Raw genomic sequence first — 17,697 nt, forward strand, 5'->3', positions numbered from 1 at the left:
TAGTTGTAATACAAAATAATTGCAAAACATCCCCATCCTTCCCTTTCAGTGATATACGAGATTCTTAATTTCACTAGCAACTTTGATTCGGCATTACTCTATTTGCTCTTAAACTATCATTATGAATGTTGGAACACAACTGCAGCTGTTATAAGGGATCCAAAAGTAAGCTATATTTAGTTTAATTTAGTTTTATGCAAAAGCAGTAAAAAAGGCATGGAAACCTTTCATGAAAATTTAGAAAGCTCAGGTTTGTGTAAAATTTTAACAGATTTTACACATCAATTAATAAATATTCACTATATTTCAGTTTCTTTGGAGTATTTTAAGGGGAGATTCATGGGGTATGATATGGACATTATCTCCCACATGAAAATTTTAATTTATTTGTTTTACATTGAATTCGTTTATAATCACTAGACATCAATAATGAATTTCAATTTCTTAAAACTCAAGTTTAAGCCTTAAATTTTACTGATTCTCTAGAATCAGTCATGTAATGGGTTTTGATCAAACTTAGAATAAGGTTTCCAATCATTGTCTGTAGATTTTAATATTTGTAAGCGGAATTATAAATGGTGGAAAATTGTTCTGTTTGGGGATTTCAGCATATGTTTAAATGCGTGTATGTGTATATATATAATCTCAAATATTATTTTTTATTTTAATTTTAATATTCTTTTTATTCTCAAGTATTTTAATTTTATTCAATTATAGCAAAATGCTATAATCAACTTTGAAACAGTCTTTATATAGCCTGTTCCAAAATTGGAATTAATTACATAAAACTAAGCGTTTTGCATTTATAGTTGGTTTCGTTTTAGTTAATACGGATCTAATGTTAGTCATCTACAATCGAAATAGTGGATGCCACAAAAATGGTAAACACGAGATAACAGGAGAGTGGCCATCATCGATATTATTGTCCCAATCAGTGTCATATTCATTGCTTTTTCTGATTTTTTTTTTGTCAGAATATTTTGAAAATACACACGCACACACGTTTGTATATTTTTATAGATAACAATGATTAAATCTTGAATTAAAAATTGCCATATATATATATATATATATATATATATATATATATATATATATATATATATAAATAAATAAAATATTTTTTAAGTGTTTAAATTTCCTTCTCTTCATACATAGTATATAAAGTCTAAATAAGATCCCTTTAGTAACAATGCTAAACTAGATAATCCACTAGACTTGATGAATTCTTGTTTTGGAATCCTGCAAAACTTAGAGATCACAAGAAAGATATACTATTAAAAAACTGGTCAGTTGGGGAAAGAAAAATAAAAATGTTACCTTCTTTACTGACTCGACGTTTGAGCGGTAAGGGAAAACTTTAGTTGGACATAGTGAGATCTCATATAGAGATCAAATGTTCACCCCCAGGAAGAAGAGCCCCTTAATTTCTGAGAATCTACACTCAAGTAATATATATATATATATATATATATATATATATATATATATATATATATATATATGGACTCTCCCCCGTCGATTTCAACGTATGAGTTCCTGCCACAACAACTAAGTTGCTCGGAAATCCGCACAGATTATTTGTTTATAGTGGTGAAGGCTGTGTGTAGAACCATTCACACTTTTAGTGTTACTGCTAACCTCCGTCGGTGCAGATAACTGCCACAGGACGGAGTATACAGTAGACCGCAGGTTTTTACATCAGAGTTTCCTTCTCCTTGATGCATGTCTTAACGAAAACTGGGGGTGCATCTCCCAGTGAATTAATGCGCTTCCAGATACCAACCTGGAAATTTCTATGACTCGGCGCGGTGCCGCGGTACACACACACAGCGCCCGCCTAACCTTCCCAAATGGTCACCCATCTGATACTGGCCAGGCTCAACGTTGCTTAACTTCGATGATCTGGCGAGAATCGGTGTGTCGACCTGATTGTGCCGGATATATAAAGAAAATGTACTAAGTGACCTGTTCTCGATGTTGTTCGAGAAAGGAAATAAACAGAAATTTCTGACCTCTTTTGCAAAAAAAAAAAAAAAATCATACATTTTTTATTGGGCGGATGGACGGGGGGGGGGGGTCAACAAAACTATGATTACAATGCTATCTCCAAAATATATTGTAAACGGATTTATATATTCTTAGAAAGTTTGGAATAAGATTCGTTACCCCCCCCCCCCCGTTGTTGAATTAATAACAAAATATATATTTACGCATTTATTGCTTGGGGGGGGGCACGAGGGTAGGGGCAACGAATCTTATTCCAAACTTTCTAAGAAATATATTGCAAACGTGTAACTGCTTTTTCAAATTTTCGTCTGGCAGTAAAAGAAAAAAAAAAAATGCTGTTTTTGGGAGGTGGAGGTAGTCGACAAAACTAATTCCAATGTTATCTACGAAATAAATTGTAAACAGATAACGGATTTTTTTAAATTGTTTTATGAGGTAAGCAATAAAATAAAAATAGCAAAGGGAGAGGGTGGGGAAGAAAAAGTACCTAATCAAAATCTATTGCGTAATTGTTTACAACCCACTCGACAGGTCAGTTATTTATGTCTCTCCCACAGTGGGAAGATTAGACACAAGGTCAGGAAATTGGAATTTGAAAAGCCAGCACTTCAGAAAAAAGGCACTCTGGCCGAACAGAAATCCTGGGCAGCCCTGTCAGCATTCTCCGGTAGGGGCACCTCAGATGATTAGCAATAAACTAAGCAGGGAGAGAAGGTAAAGCCTTGGAAAGTGGACTTCGTAGAACTGCAGAGGACTATAGCTCAGATCAACAGAACAAGGTCACAGCATGCCCAAAACTGAATTGGTTTGATTTTGGTATATTGAAATCCTGACCAACCAACTGCTAACCACTAGGTTATGGAAGTTATAAAATATATTGTTTAAAAATAATGTAATATGAGAGTGAAATTAACTGTAAAGAAAGTAAGTCTGTTTCTTGAATTAAGTTGAAGAATAACAAAAATATTTAAATTATTTAAATCGCGATTAAGTAAATTACAAAAAATATAGAAGTCCAAATTAATGACAGGTGAACGCAGTGTTTATTTCTATAGAAAACTAACTGTTAAGAAATGATTTGCTTTATTGAAACGTTGATACAAAGAACAGAAAACTATTTCACATATGGCATTAAAAATTAAACTGAAAAAAAAAAAAAAAATGCAATGAATTTCTTAAAAATTTTTTTGTCTTTTTTATATATTTTTTTAATCAAGAGAATGAAATTCACTCATGTTGTTTTATTAGCTACTCAACCGCAATCGGTATACAGTCAAATCTCGCTACTATACCACTTTTGGTAGATCTTGATACAATACAATACATTACAAAATCAGCCCTTTATTTTGTATTGAATTGTGTCAGGATCGAGTAAAGGTGGTATAGTTGCAAGATTTGACTGTTTACTGATTGCAGTTGAGTAGCTAATAAATAGGGCTGTGACAACAGAATATTTTTTTCATTCTCAAGTATATATCCGACACAAACACAGTCAATCAACCGAGAACCACATCAGTCTATATAAAAAAAAAAACATAAGATATTAACAGATATATACTCAAGAGTCAAAACAATGAAAAGAATATACTGTTGTCACAGCCCTACTAATAAAACATGAGTATACATCCCTTAAACAAGTTGATAAATTCAAATATCTAGGATACTGGATCACATCTGATTGAAGGTGCACGACTGAAATACAAAATCGCATAGCCGCAGCCAAAGTAACCCTCAAGAGATTGTTATCAATCATGACCAACAGAAAAATTAAAATAGGCACCAAATTCAGAATACTCCGAACATATGTATGGTCTGTTCTATTATACGGTTGTGAGTGTTGGGCAATCACCAGCAACACTAGGAAAAGACTAGAGGCAAATGAAACTCGGTTCCTTAGGAGAATTTTGAAGATATCTTGGATAGAAAAGAAAAAAAAACCAGGAGGTATTAGAAATAGCAAACACAGAAAGGTCTGTGATGAGAACAGTACGAAAAAGACAAATGAGATTCATGGGCCATGTCTACAGAAAAAGCAGAATAGGACAGATTAACTTGACAGGAAAAATCGTGGGTAGAAGTAGTAGAGGACGACAGCGAGAAACATTGACAGTCTGAATACCTGGGCAACATCAAAAATGATGAGCAACAATGAATTCATGAATGCCTCGAGAGAGAGATGGAGAGCCATAGCCGTCAATGCCTGTACCAGGCAGAACACTGCTTAATGATTAATCTTGCTACTATGTCACCATTGTGTGTGTTGTGTTTTCCAATTCAATTTTTTTTCATTTTTTTTTTTTTTCTTTTTTGCATTCATTTTTCAGATTTAGTCTACAGGTGTTTTTATTTGAAAAGATAAGGCCATTTTTACCAACCCTTTTTACTATGCAACTTTTGTTCGGTTTCAACGAGTGGCATAGTAGTGAGATTTGACTGTAGTAATTAAATCCTATCTAAGCACATGATGATGTAAGATGAAAAACTGATCCTAATTAGATTTATACTGTATTTCTTTATTTATGGTTTCTGAGATGAAGGAAGAGGACCTATTATTGGGAGAGGAGGTCAGTCCAACTCCCACTCTGAAATTAGTAACCAAAGAGAGAATGGCAATCCAGCTAAAATATCAGTCACTAAACGTGAATGAAACAGACCTGAAAATGTGCATAAAAAATTTGCCTAAATTGCTGTAAAGCAGTTGTGCGTAAGCAGTTTTTGGATAGAAAGGTATACTCGTTAAATGAAATGAGAAAAACCAGGCAGGATTCTTTCTTTTAAGCATATTTCGTTAAATAACACAGACAATTCATGTCTACTCCTTTTGATTTGAATCCTTTCCAACCTTCTAATTAATTTTTTTGCTTCAGGCAAGAACTGACTGATGTAGTTGCCATAGTTACTGTAGGCTCAAGTATTTTCGAATACGTCAGAATTCATCATCAGAGATAATTAACCTGAACTGCTCTTGGAATATTTATAGAAGTGTTTTTATTTATTTTATATATATATATATATATATATATATATATATGTTGGGAGGATTAATCAGAATCGGGAATCGGAAAAATTGGAGCTTTTTGGAGTATTGGTATCGGAATTGGAAAAATTTGAGCCTATTTTCCGATGCCAAAACCGATTCCTTTAATTATCTTTTTTATTTGATTTTGGTTTAAGAAACATCTTCCACTGATTGTAGTAATAATAAAATAATAAATATTTATTGATTTAAACTTCCAATAAGGCTAAAATCTCTAGATCATTCCCTCACAAATGTGTTTTTACACTTAAGAAAATATAGGCACATTTAAGATGTGTTTTTACAGTAATCGGGACAAAATAACACTTTTATAGTTAAATATTTAGAGATTTATAAAGAATTGGAATTGGTAATTTAGTACGGAATTGGAATCGAGGAAAAATTGGAATCGTCCCATCACTAATATATATGTGTGTGTGTGTATATATATATATATATATATATATATTAGGCTCCTTCTAAAAGTAAACCTAATTTTTTAACTCAAAGTTAGAGCTACAAAAACGAGAGGGTGATTGAGAAGCATAGGCGACCCTAAGTGCGACTGTGCCAGATGAAAACCTAGCCTTGGTGTGAAAATGTTCCGATTACCAAACCGACTTTCCCATTGTAGTTTAAAATAAGAAAATTGGCATAAAAGAAAATATGTGAAACTTTTGAATACATTTTTGTTATTCTTTTAATATATCTTACAGATTTATTTATTTTATAAACTAAAACAGGAAGTACGGTTTAGTAATTGGAACATTTTCACATTGAGGCTAGGTTTTCATCTGACACTAATAGGGTCGCCTATGCTTTTGAATCACCAACAACAGTGCTACCATTAAATTGAGCGACATTATGTAATCCAGAACTTATCTTTCTGCATAACTATCACCATTCTCAATACACTTTTTGCCAGGAATTCGGTGATGCATCTCTACTTCTGATGCACGTCCATAACAGTAGTTGCTTTCTTAGTTTCATCCCCTCCATATCTGCAACAAAGCGATGAAATTATAAAGTCATGAATACATGAGTTCAGTCATCATAACCGTGCAATTTGCAATCCTCGCTAATCCATTCAAGCGGAATGAAAAAAAAAAAAATGGTTGACATTACTTTTGGAACATCCCTTGTGTGTGTGTGTGTTTGATTATCCTGGAATTAGGAAAAGTTTTGGACTACAATATTCCATAGTCTTTAGTCTCTTTTAGCATAGATAGGCTGTGGCTCCTAGTGTTGCCCATTGAACTGTTTTCTTTAAAAATATTTCCAGTTGCTTTTACAGGCTGCTTCCTAAATATTTCCTAAAAATGTAGACGCAACATATTTATGTGTATTTGGTATCAGTTATAAAGTTAACTAATTAGTTTTGAAAGTGGACAATTTATTAGAGGGGAACAGTTGAACTCAAATGCTACATATTTGTCCCAAAAATACAACAATATTATGAAGCAGAACTATTTCTTGTATTAAAATAAAAACAATCATTGAATAAAAAAAAAACAAAAAACAATCTATATATCTAGTGAAATTGTCTCTGTATGTGTACATTTCCCTATCAAATTACTCTGTAAATTTTCAGCCTACAGACTTGAGATTTTGAAAAATCTTTTTAATTGGTTTTCAACCAGAAATTTGGCTGTCAAGGTTCAACGATTTGACCTTTAAAAACTCTAACAAACTCCTCCGCCAATTTTGGGTCTAAACACTTGAAATTTTAGATGTAGGTTACTTGGACATGGATCAAACTTTTTAATTTGATTTGAGCCCAAAACACATGTTAAGGGGTCAAAATTGGGGTCAAAGTTATAAAAAATTTGACCTCTGCGTTCTCTACCAAATTACTCAGCCAATTTTTGGTCTAAACATTTGAAATTTTACATAAAGGGTATTCAGACATAGGACAAGCTTCCGGTTTTTGGACGAAAATTTGGCTGCCAAGGGCCCAAAGTTCAAAAGATTCGGCTTTTGCGGTCTATAGCAAACTACTCAGCCAATTTTGGGTCTAAACATTTGAAATTTTACATAGAGGGTATTCAGACATGCAGCAAGCTTTTTAATTAGTTTTTGGGCGAAATTTTGGCTGCCAAGACGTCAAATTTGAAAAAGTTGATCTTTGTAGACTCTACCAAACTCCTCCGCCAATCTAGAGTCTAAACACTTGAAATTTTTTACATGTAGGTTACCTGGACCTGAGTTAAACTTTTTAAAATATATATATACATATGCACATAAAGTTATGAACAGTACATAGGGCCTGAGCAAAGCTGGACTGAACTGCTAGTAACAAATAATTTAATTAACAATTATTTGTTATCGTTTATTAATTCAATGATTGTTTTGAATTTGGTAAAAATAATAGTTCCATTTCATAATATTGTTTTATTTCCTGGATAAATATTTAGCATTTGTGTCCAAATTGCAAGTGAACAAGCAAATAATATCACAGTGAAGAATGTATTAAAAAAAAAAAAAAAAAAGGTTTCAACATTTAAATAATTATTTGAATTATGTTATAGAAATTTGATGGAAGCCAAATAATTTTTATTGGTATTTATTTATTTTTTTTTAAATTTAAACTAAATAAAGAAAAAACAATTGTTAAATTATCTTTGATTGACCTTTGTCAACCAAATATTTTTGTTTACTGGCTAAATAGAAAAGTTACTAGCCAAACCCACGTGATTTTTGGAATATGAAATCTTTGTTCCATTACGTGTGTAATTTTAAATAAGTACCGAAGTTTATGTTGAGACTTGAAAGTATAAACATTCAAATTTCTTCAGATGTTTTCAAATAGGCTTTGACCAAAAAAAAAAACAAAAAAACACTTGTTCTGTTAAACTTTTATTGTTTAAAATCGTTTGGCGTTACTCGTTTTATTAGAGAAAAAATAATGGTTGAAAAAACATTTTTCGCTCAGTAATGAGCTTTGGAAGATTGTTGGTAAAAGAAAAACACAATCGCTAAGAGATGAGCGTCTTATTTCTAGTTACCACTTGAAAAAATCACTTGCAAATGTGACTGCTTCACTTGCAACGTAAATCCCTGCATTTTACAGAAATGTAAAGAAAGACAACGTCAACAAATAAGTTTTTTTTTCTGTACTGACAGTTTTTTAATTATTTGACCTCATCTTATAAATGTTATTTTCAACTTTTCTTTCAAGGAAAGAAACTGAACAAAATCATATTTGAAATTATTGTTCCGAAGAAACTTTCCAACCAGTAATATATCTATATTTATCCAGTTTACAATGCAATCTATGGCAAATGTAGATTGGCAACTTCTGGAAAGTTTATATAATCAATCAGAAGATGCTGATGCAGATTGCCATATACTTAATTCAAAACGCAGTGTTCTCTCTTCCCCATGTTAAGAATGGCTTTCTATTTAAAAAACTGTTCTTAATGTGGGGTAAAAAGGGAATTTCACATTGTCATAGTGTGTTGAAAGTCATTTTTTAAACATTTTTTTTTTTTCATGCTTTCAGTGAAACTTGTCTTGCAGTTGATTGGCTAATCGCTTTGGCATCTTTTTACTGCCGGATAGTGCATATGCAAAGTTGACAGAGATTGTGGCGTAAACTGGATAAGTACTAAAACAGCTGGAAAAATGGTTGGATCATTCTCCCACTCCAGTAGGTATCTCACTGTTGATGTGATCCTTATCTGTATAAGAGCCAGTTACACCCTAAAATGGAATACTGTTGCTACATCTGGGCAGGAGCTGCTCGACGTGCCCTCTCCAGCCTTGATAGTTCAAAACTGGCTCCAAAACCTAGTGGGTCATGTCCTTTTCTCTTTATTGCAACCTCTTTCTCACAAGAGTTATTGCAAGCCTGTCGTTGCTTTGTCGTTATTTTTACAGCAAGTGCTTAACTGAACTCCAATCTATGGTTCCCCCTTGCCAAACTGTCACAAAAACCACTCGACTAGCTAGAACCACTGTAAACAATTTCCCCCACTCTCTATCTGCCTAAATCTAAATGCAGATTCCATGAACAAACCTTCTTTCGCAGAACTGCTCACCTGTGGAACAATGTTCCACTGACCTGCTTCCTGACTGAATACAATATGGTAGCCTTCAAATCCAACGTAAGCAAGTTCTTGTTGAGCCGTCCCCATGAATAATCAAATTCTACCCAATTTAAACCATTAACGATATCTACACTACCATCTTACATTCATTAACCCTTATTTTTAAGTGTTCTTCGTGTCTTGATAAGTGGTGACTCCCTAGTAAAAAAAAATATGTATATATCTTAATATGAGCAATGTTGGGTGAATATAAATAGGTGCAGATAATTTTTCAGTCCTTCCATAAAAAAACGATTTTAATATTTCTTCTTGAAAAAAAAAACAACAACTAATATCTAACATATTAAAGGACCTTTTATTTTTTACTTTTCTATTTGCAATATGACAATGGTTTTATTGTTATAGTCAATTGATAGCCGTATAAATAACATAAAAAAATTAGAAAACACACTGCATGAAAATAACACAACAAAATATTTCTTGTTGATAAATTTTCCTTTGTTGTATTTATTATTATTGTTATTATTTTGTACTTACTGACAATGCATTTGTTCAATTTGCAATTTTCAGATCAGGTTCTTAATCATTGTGCAATAATCGTGTATCACATACCGTGCCTTAATGCCGAGGTGTGATTGGTCAATCAAATATGGATGTTACTAATCACATGACCTCTTCTACCACTGACAACAAGAAGAAGTAAGCCTGATGAATGTTTTATACACAATCTTGCTCTGTCTGTACAGTCGAGCTTTGGTTACGTTTGAAAGGTTTTCTTTTCTATTTATTTTCTTGCTCATTTCTAACCATCAAATATCATTCGCTTTGGTCTTTCTTCAAATTATGTCAAATTGTAAAAATTGTGAAGATAATTTTTAGAAGATATTTTGATGTTAAGTTTTAGTGATGTTCCTATTTACAATGCCTCCCCACAGGACAGAGTTAGACACCAGGGTCGTTTTTAGTGATTTCTGGGACCTATGAATTAGAATTTACTGAGTCACCGGGAAATTTACATCACACAGTAATATGAGAGAAAAAAAAAACGAATTTAAAAAATCTAATTATAAAATAATCCTTATATATATATATATATATATATATATATATATATATATATATATATATATATTGTTTTCTCCTACATACATCGAATAACAGTATAAATTTGAGTCTTCCCCTTCTGCAGAGGAGATCACATAATGACAATTCAAAAATGTACATTTCAAAGTAGAGTTGACTCCTAAGAAGCTGCTCTTGATGTTCAGATTCCCACCTGTTTTGGGAAGAATGGGGTTCTGAACCGAGAATCTTTGTTCATAGCTCCAAAATGTATTTCCCTGATCATTGTCACAAAATTTAATTGTTCAGTTTTTTTTTTTTCTTTTTAGAGAAATCGCTCCAGACAAGGCATGAAGCCACTTTATGTAAGGAGCTAAAAAAATACTTAAGAGGTTACCTTTTTTTTTTTTTTTTTTTAAAAACAAAGGAGTCATCACTTATCAAGGCCTAAAGGCCACTCAAGGATAAGGGTTAATGAATGTACGATGGTCACCAGGACAACAGCGTAATAATTGTTAGTGATGGAAATTGGGTATAATTTGATTATTTATTTAGCTCAACAAGAACTTGTTTACATTGGACTTGATAACGACCATACTGTAGTCAGTTGGAGAACAGGCCAATGGAACAAGAGTTCCACAGGTGGGCAGTTCTAGGAAAGAAACTTACCAAACATTATGTTTAGAATCCTTATTCCAATTTGGGTTAAAATCTATGATATTGATTCTAAGGAATGTTTAAAATTTAAGGCTTAAGCTTAAGCGGTTTTAAGAAGAAATTGAAATTCAAAGATTCTTGCTTTATTGGTGTGTAATAACTATGGATCAAATTTAATGCAAATTTGGAATATTTGAATTTCCGATTGGTAGTTTTTTTTCTTATTATTTTGTCCCCTAAAAGCTCTTTAACTCTGAAGAAACTGAAATTTGGGGAATATTTATTAATTGATGTCTAATACCTATTGTTAAACTTTTACAAAAATTAAAGGTACTTGAATTTTCAAGAAGTTTTATTTAACCCTTTACATAAAACTAAATAAAACCAACATTTGAACCCCTTATGCATAGCAACTCTGTTAAGCAATTCATAATGAGTGAATCCTTTGCAAATAAGTATGTAAACATACCTAAATTCATATAAATAGATAAGAGTCATTAAAATAGTGATGAAAATTCATTAAAATTGGATAATTCTCCAAGTTTTTTCTAATGAAATAAAGAGTAGTTGACTAGTGGTTGATTTGCATAATAGATTGGGAGGTGAAGGGCCAGTGGTGGTACAGCTTCTACACATCAGCCTTCTTCATCTGAAGAAAGACCATCAGCTTTAACTCATCATAATCATTAATTTGGTATATTCGAATTATTCAGACTACTGTTCTCATCTTGAGTGTTAGTTTCATGATGTTTCAGCCAATGTTATCTCCGACCTTCAGGTGTATTTTTTTTTTTTTTTTTGAACTGGGGAATCTGTATGGAATTTTGAACAGAACCTTCTATTTAATCAAAGGATACTACGCTCTCATTCCATCAGCCATGACTGGATAGTCTTATGTAATTCGCAATTGTATTCTTAGTATTGCCTACTGAAGATTGAACCTTTAACCCCCTCCAGGAGAATGTCACTTACAAGTGAATTTTACATAGTATTTTATTCATTATGCCATGGGTCCTTCTGGATGTTGTGTAGTGTAAGCGATATTAAGAATACAATTCAGCTTAAGATGAGAATAGTAGTCCGAATAATGCAAATAATACAAATTATCAATCTTCATCTCAAAAAATCAGAAACATAATATTCATATTCTCATTATTATTACTATTATTATTATATATTTTTGTTGCTTCATTGTTTTATTTTCCCCTTTATCTTTCGGTTTGCCAGGGAAAAGTTGGCTCTGTTAGTTGTTGGCTTCTAGTTGCGTGAAACACGAGTGAAAATTATACAGTGCATTTCTATGAAATATACAATATGATTGCATGATTCCAGACTGCGTTACTTAACAGACAAGGAAATGATCTCCTGTCTCGGATCTCGGCCGATGTTGTTCACCAAAATCTATATGACTAGAATAGCATTTCTCCCCGAGTTTTCACCAGCACTAGCAGTTTATTTATTACTTGGTGCCTTGCCGCATCTTTATAGATTGAAGATGTCAGACTCCATTATAATCTCAAATAGCTGTCTTCATTTACTGCCTATTGTGGTTTTGATTTAGTCATTGTAAAGTATCAGACTTCATTTTTACCAGCCCCCCCCCCTCCATGAAATCCAAATCTTTTGCAAATGTCGCTATTTACTTGCCTCCCCATGAGGGCAGAGTCAGACGCGAGGTTGGTTTATAATGTGGGAGGAAAATCTAGCTCCCCCAAAGAGACACTCTGGATTGGGATAAAAATAAAAATCGTCCCAGTCTAGAAGGAACTCTTCTTCACTGATTAAAGACAGAAAAGATGAGGTGTAGTACCAGAACAGGCTGTCTGAAGATACTGACTTCCTGACTTATAATGCACCAAATATTTTTTTTCTTTTCTGTTGCAAAACTCGATTATGTTCTTCAAAAACAAAAATAATTTTCCGCTACAAAGCAACCAAACCAAGCACCACAAATAAATATTTGAACATATAAAAAACTTGAAGCATAAAACTTTTTCAAAATTACTGGATTCGGCGTTATTGATATGCAGTAAAACAAAACAACCAAACCAAACTAGAACAGTTTAAGACATGCTTTATTTCTAAAATAGTACCGACATAGCTTCATCTCCTGTTATTTTATTTCATTTTTTCACAAATCCAATTCAATAAATATGTTCTAAATTGTTTAACATGGATTCCTAATCGCATGTCTCTATTTACTTTCCTCTCCATGAGAGCAGAGTTAGAAACAATGATGTTCTTTGTTTTAAATATGGGGGAAATCCAACTTCCTCAAAAGGGGCATTCTTGATTGAGATAAAAACTAAAATTTGCTTCAGTTTATAAGGATTTCTCCATCAATGACCTAGGACAGAAAAGATTAAATTTACTATCAGAACAGATACTGCACATTGTTCGTAGCCAAAAGGCCAAGAAATCTTTTATATAACGATTTGTTTCATAATATTAACTCTGAAATGACCCCTTTTATATCAAGGGTGCTTCATACCACATTTGAAATGTTGTCCAATAGTTTTAAACCCATATATGTTTATTCGATGCCTCCGTTCAGTCTGAAAAGACAAAGAATACCCCCTGTAGGGTTAGCTGCACATGTAATTGTGTGACAAGGGTTGCACAATCTCCAACCATGCCTCTCCTGAATCAGCACTGCTTGAGTCCAGTAGCAAGGAGAAGTCCAGAACGACTGGAAATAATGCCGAGATAAGCAGAGAGCACATACAGCACCTGGAAGCCCCAAATGGTCACTTATCTGGTACTGGCCAGGCTCATCGTTGCTTAACTTTGTTGATCTGATGGGAACCGGTGTGTCAAACATGATTATGCCATATATTTATGTATATTATTGGTAGTAATAATAGTAGAATGTGTATTATCTATAACACCTCTTTTTATATTGAGTGTGCTACTTGCCAAATTTCAATACTGTCTTGTAGCTTATAAGTGCTTTTTGTTTTTAGTGATAACACTCATAGTATTAAAACTTTTACTCTACTATCTACAGGCATTTCAAGGATGCTTCATACCAAATTTGGTACAATTATGTAGAATAGCTTTGGAGCCTATAAGTGATTAACAGACAAAGAATGCTCAATTATAATCAAGGTTGCAAAATCAGAAGATATAATGTCCAACTGAGAATTTTAGGATTCCCAAAATTCTAACTCTGACTTTGGAAATTACAAAATATCAGACTCCATTTCTGATTCCTTATTTTAAAATCTTCCAATGTTAATTCTTCAGAGATTTAAGAACTTATACTCTAACTCCTGACATTCTTTCAAGTTCAAGTTTTACTTCTGACCTGGTATTTTACCTCGGGGTAAATCCTTCTCTCGAGGGTAGATGGGATTCTCTAAAGGCGTGGTAGGCACTCCATCTAGTGATGGCGTCACAATAAAAAATACCCTTAATAACCCTGGTGAAGCATCAAGTATTCAACTACTGACAAGAATTGAATTACACTACAAACTCGTGTAGTGAGTTCAATTTCAGCTGTGGATGGATGGATTGACTCCTAAAATCTCTGACTCTGATTCCTTAACTATAGGTTGTTATTTTTGATATGGTTTACTGTTGTGGAGTACAAATCAGGCCTATTTGAAAACTAAGTGGAATCAGCTAGTCCTATGAATACCACTGGTTTCAGAGACAAAATGGAGACATTCATACCATTTTTAACCGCATGCTACAAACACGTTCCTTTCATACCACTTTAGTGGCTCCTGTATTCTTTATGATAAATTCATATTATATTTTATACACTTTACACTACTTGTGCTTTCTTTCATTTGTAACCCCTAGCACGGGTCTACAACATTTACCTTTATTTTTTTTAATTTGCTACTTAAAAATTAGTAATAAGCTTTGCACTATGTAGCTTTTTATTGTATATAATAATTGCTTTATTTTATAAATATATATGCATGGATTATTTAAATTATGTAAATGGCTTAAATTGAAAAAAAAAAATGTTGAATGGCAAAAGCATAACTGCATTTTAATAGTTTTCAGTTTTGCCACTGGATATGTATTAATTACTGTGTGAAATGAACATGTTTAATCAAGTGTAAATCTATAAATTGGTTTCGATTTTAGCTGATGGCACTCAAGTCATATTTTTTGTTTAGTTTTGATCTCATTATTGTGTGTTAGGTTCAATATAATAATCAGTTGAGAATTGTCTCTATAATAATAAATATGTAATCTGCATGAATTAAAATGTCATATACAAATGTATCTTACGACCGAGCAACGTTGGTTGGCCTGCTAATACTTTGATTAAATATATCACTTTTAGTTTGAATAATTGGCAATGTTAGTATGCAGTAAAATATTAAAAACACTGTTTCGGATCCATATTATTTGTATTCTTTGGACTACGGTTCTCATCTTGAGTGTTATTTTCACAATGTATCTATCGATGTAACCTCTGACCTATTTCAGGTTATCTTGTTGAACTGTAGAGTCTTTCTGTTGAACTTAGGAATTTGCAAAGAATTTTGAACAAAACCCTTTATTTAATCCAGATTAATCCACAAGTAATTTGTAATTATATATATACTAGCTTGAGTGCCTGGCATTGCCCGAGTGTTTGGAGATATAAAAAAATAGTAGTAGCAGGCAGGCTCGAACTCATGAAGCGAAGATGGAAAAAGAAAGTGAAAGAAAATCTGACGTCTTACCCCTACTCCATGACGCGACCGAAAGCATAAAGCATTCAAATTAAATGTAGTCAATCAAAAAGATGACTTGCAGAAATGGCGTTGCTTTTAAACCTCACACGAAGGTCGTTTTTAATGTGGGGGGGAAAAACAGATAGGCCAAAAAAGGGGGGGCACTCTGACAGTATCCAAATAAATAGTAATTATGAAGGGTTTCCCCTACATTGACCAAGAACCAATTACAGAACAGATACTACCCGGCTCGAAGGCCAGGAGTTGACACCAGCGTTCAATTAGTTTCGCTTTATTTATACAAAAAAAAGACAAACAAACACTTGATGAAAGAAGGGAATATTTTAAAATGATAAAAAAAAAGATAGACACAATGTCTGTTTGCAAATCTGAGATATTATGATCTAAGAAGCATAAGAAAATTTCTCCCGGAATGTAACCGACATGCGAACCCTAATGCAAAAAGTCTTTCATGGACATACACAAACGCGTGTACCCTTTTTGCCTTTTATATAATAGACTAGAAGTGAGAATCGTTGAAATTAAACGCTTAAAAAAGCGTATGCTTTTCTAGTCAAACATCACACCATCGAGAAATGAAATTACACAGAGCTAGTTAAGCTTTACTGTTCAAATGAATAGCAATTGTCTGATATGACGGGTTTTCCTCGCATTGATTAAAGCTTTTCTGGACGTCCCTGGTATGAGTGTCAGGGAGACTTGTTTGCTACGGATTCAGTTTTGCTTTTATACGGAAAAGCAAAACAAACTCGCAGAAAGGAAGAAATAGTGCGAAAATAGCGTGTAAAAGTCACTCAAATAAAAGATAAAGACGAACTCCTTTTGTAAATCGGAGATATTATAATCCTAGGAAGTATATAAAAAGTTCTAAGAATTAGTGACCCCCCCGCCAGCCTTTGCCGGACATACAAAAAAAAGTGCGCACACACACACATTTTCGCTTTTATATTATAGATTACGAATTATTTAGGACTCCTAACCGTCATGGCCCATGTAATGAGAGCATCCTAACCCCATGAATTAAATAAAGCGTACCATTCAAAATTCCATGAAGATTTCTGAATTCAAGAAGATACACCTGAAGAAGGTTGGCAGTTATATTAACCGAAACGTTACAACAACATTCAAGATGAGAACATTCCTTATTTCCAAAATTCAGAAACATAATATGAAATCTGTAAAGGTTGCAAGATTGGGAAGTATAAGGTTTGACTCTGATGATTTCTAAAATTTCAACTCTGAATATTTTCAAGTTTTCCGACTGTTTTATTGATTCTTTGAAAATTAAAAAATCTCCATTTTTCTGAGTTTAACTCCACTTACTAAAATCTCCAATTCAGACTCTGCAATCTGTGTTATAAAAACAGTGGAATGCATAGACAAAATATTTAGCAATTTGGTAACATTATTGAAAAGGAAATTATTGTAGACATTATGTGCTAAATATAACATAGAAAATCCAAGTTTAAGAAAGTTTTTCATTTTATTTTTAAGAAACCAGCTTACAAAAGTAAAATGTTGTCGAACAATTTGTTATTGTTGACTAAACTTTTGTAAACATTATCTTCATTTTGATCCTCTGGTGTTATCAGATCAGGCTGTCTGAGGATATCGGCCTCCTGACCTAAAATGCGCCAAACATCGATATACTTGTTTCTTTTTCTTTAGCTTTGCAAAACTCGATCATATTTTGCAAAAAAAACAAAAGCAAACAATTTTCCTCTACAAAACAACCAAACCAAACCACCGTGAATAAATATTCGAAGATTTAAAGAACATGAAGCATAAAATCTTGATTCAGCATTAAGTGATCTGCAAAGTGTTGATGTACTGTCAAACAAAACGACCAAGCCATTTGTATCCACATGCAACTGCAAAGCCATCTTGGAATTCATTCATCATAGCTGGTATATTATAGAGTAGAACGTGAACGTTGAATTTACATTTGGCTGCCTCATAACTCTTGCTTCCCTTATTTATTCCATGATTGATGCTTCTGACAAAGAGGGAAGAATTGCTATTTTCTGGGTCGAAATTATTTATATAACACTTATTGTTAGTTGCTTTTTGACTTTAGTGTTATTTTTTTAGTTCCTTACATCAAGTGGCTTCATGTCTTGTCTAAAAGCGATTTCCATAAAAAAAAAAAAAAAAGGAAACAGAAATGCAAAGTATTCATAATATCAAGTTATTCAGTGTGCTT

The 17,697-nt window shown here is 32.9% G+C and overlaps 1 protein-coding gene across 2 annotated transcripts in view; it reads left to right on the forward strand.

Annotated features, from left to right (window-relative positions):
- Positions 1 to 17,697, forward strand: part of LOC145294011 (cAMP-dependent protein kinase inhibitor beta-like) — a 233,701-nt gene that overhangs the window by 165,396 nt on the left and 50,608 nt on the right. The window contains exon 1 of one of the 2 annotated variants that reach the window (XM_080140967.1): positions 1,523 to 9,774. The exons of the other annotated variant lie outside the window; for it this stretch is intronic. Coding sequence (XP_079997093.1) covers positions 9,725 to 9,774 — 50 coding nt within the window. The 5' untranslated portion in view covers positions 1,523 to 9,724. Of the gene's footprint in view, positions 1 to 1,522; positions 9,775 to 17,697 lie in introns of those variants that run through there. 2 annotated transcript variants of the gene reach the window in all.

The sequence above is a fragment of the Euprymna scolopes genome, chromosome 15 (genome assembly GCF_053919585.1).
Source record: "Euprymna scolopes isolate OS-2025 chromosome 15, ASM5391958v1, whole genome shotgun sequence".
NCBI classification, from domain to species: domain Eukaryota; kingdom Metazoa; phylum Mollusca; class Cephalopoda; order Sepiida; family Sepiolidae; genus Euprymna; species Euprymna scolopes.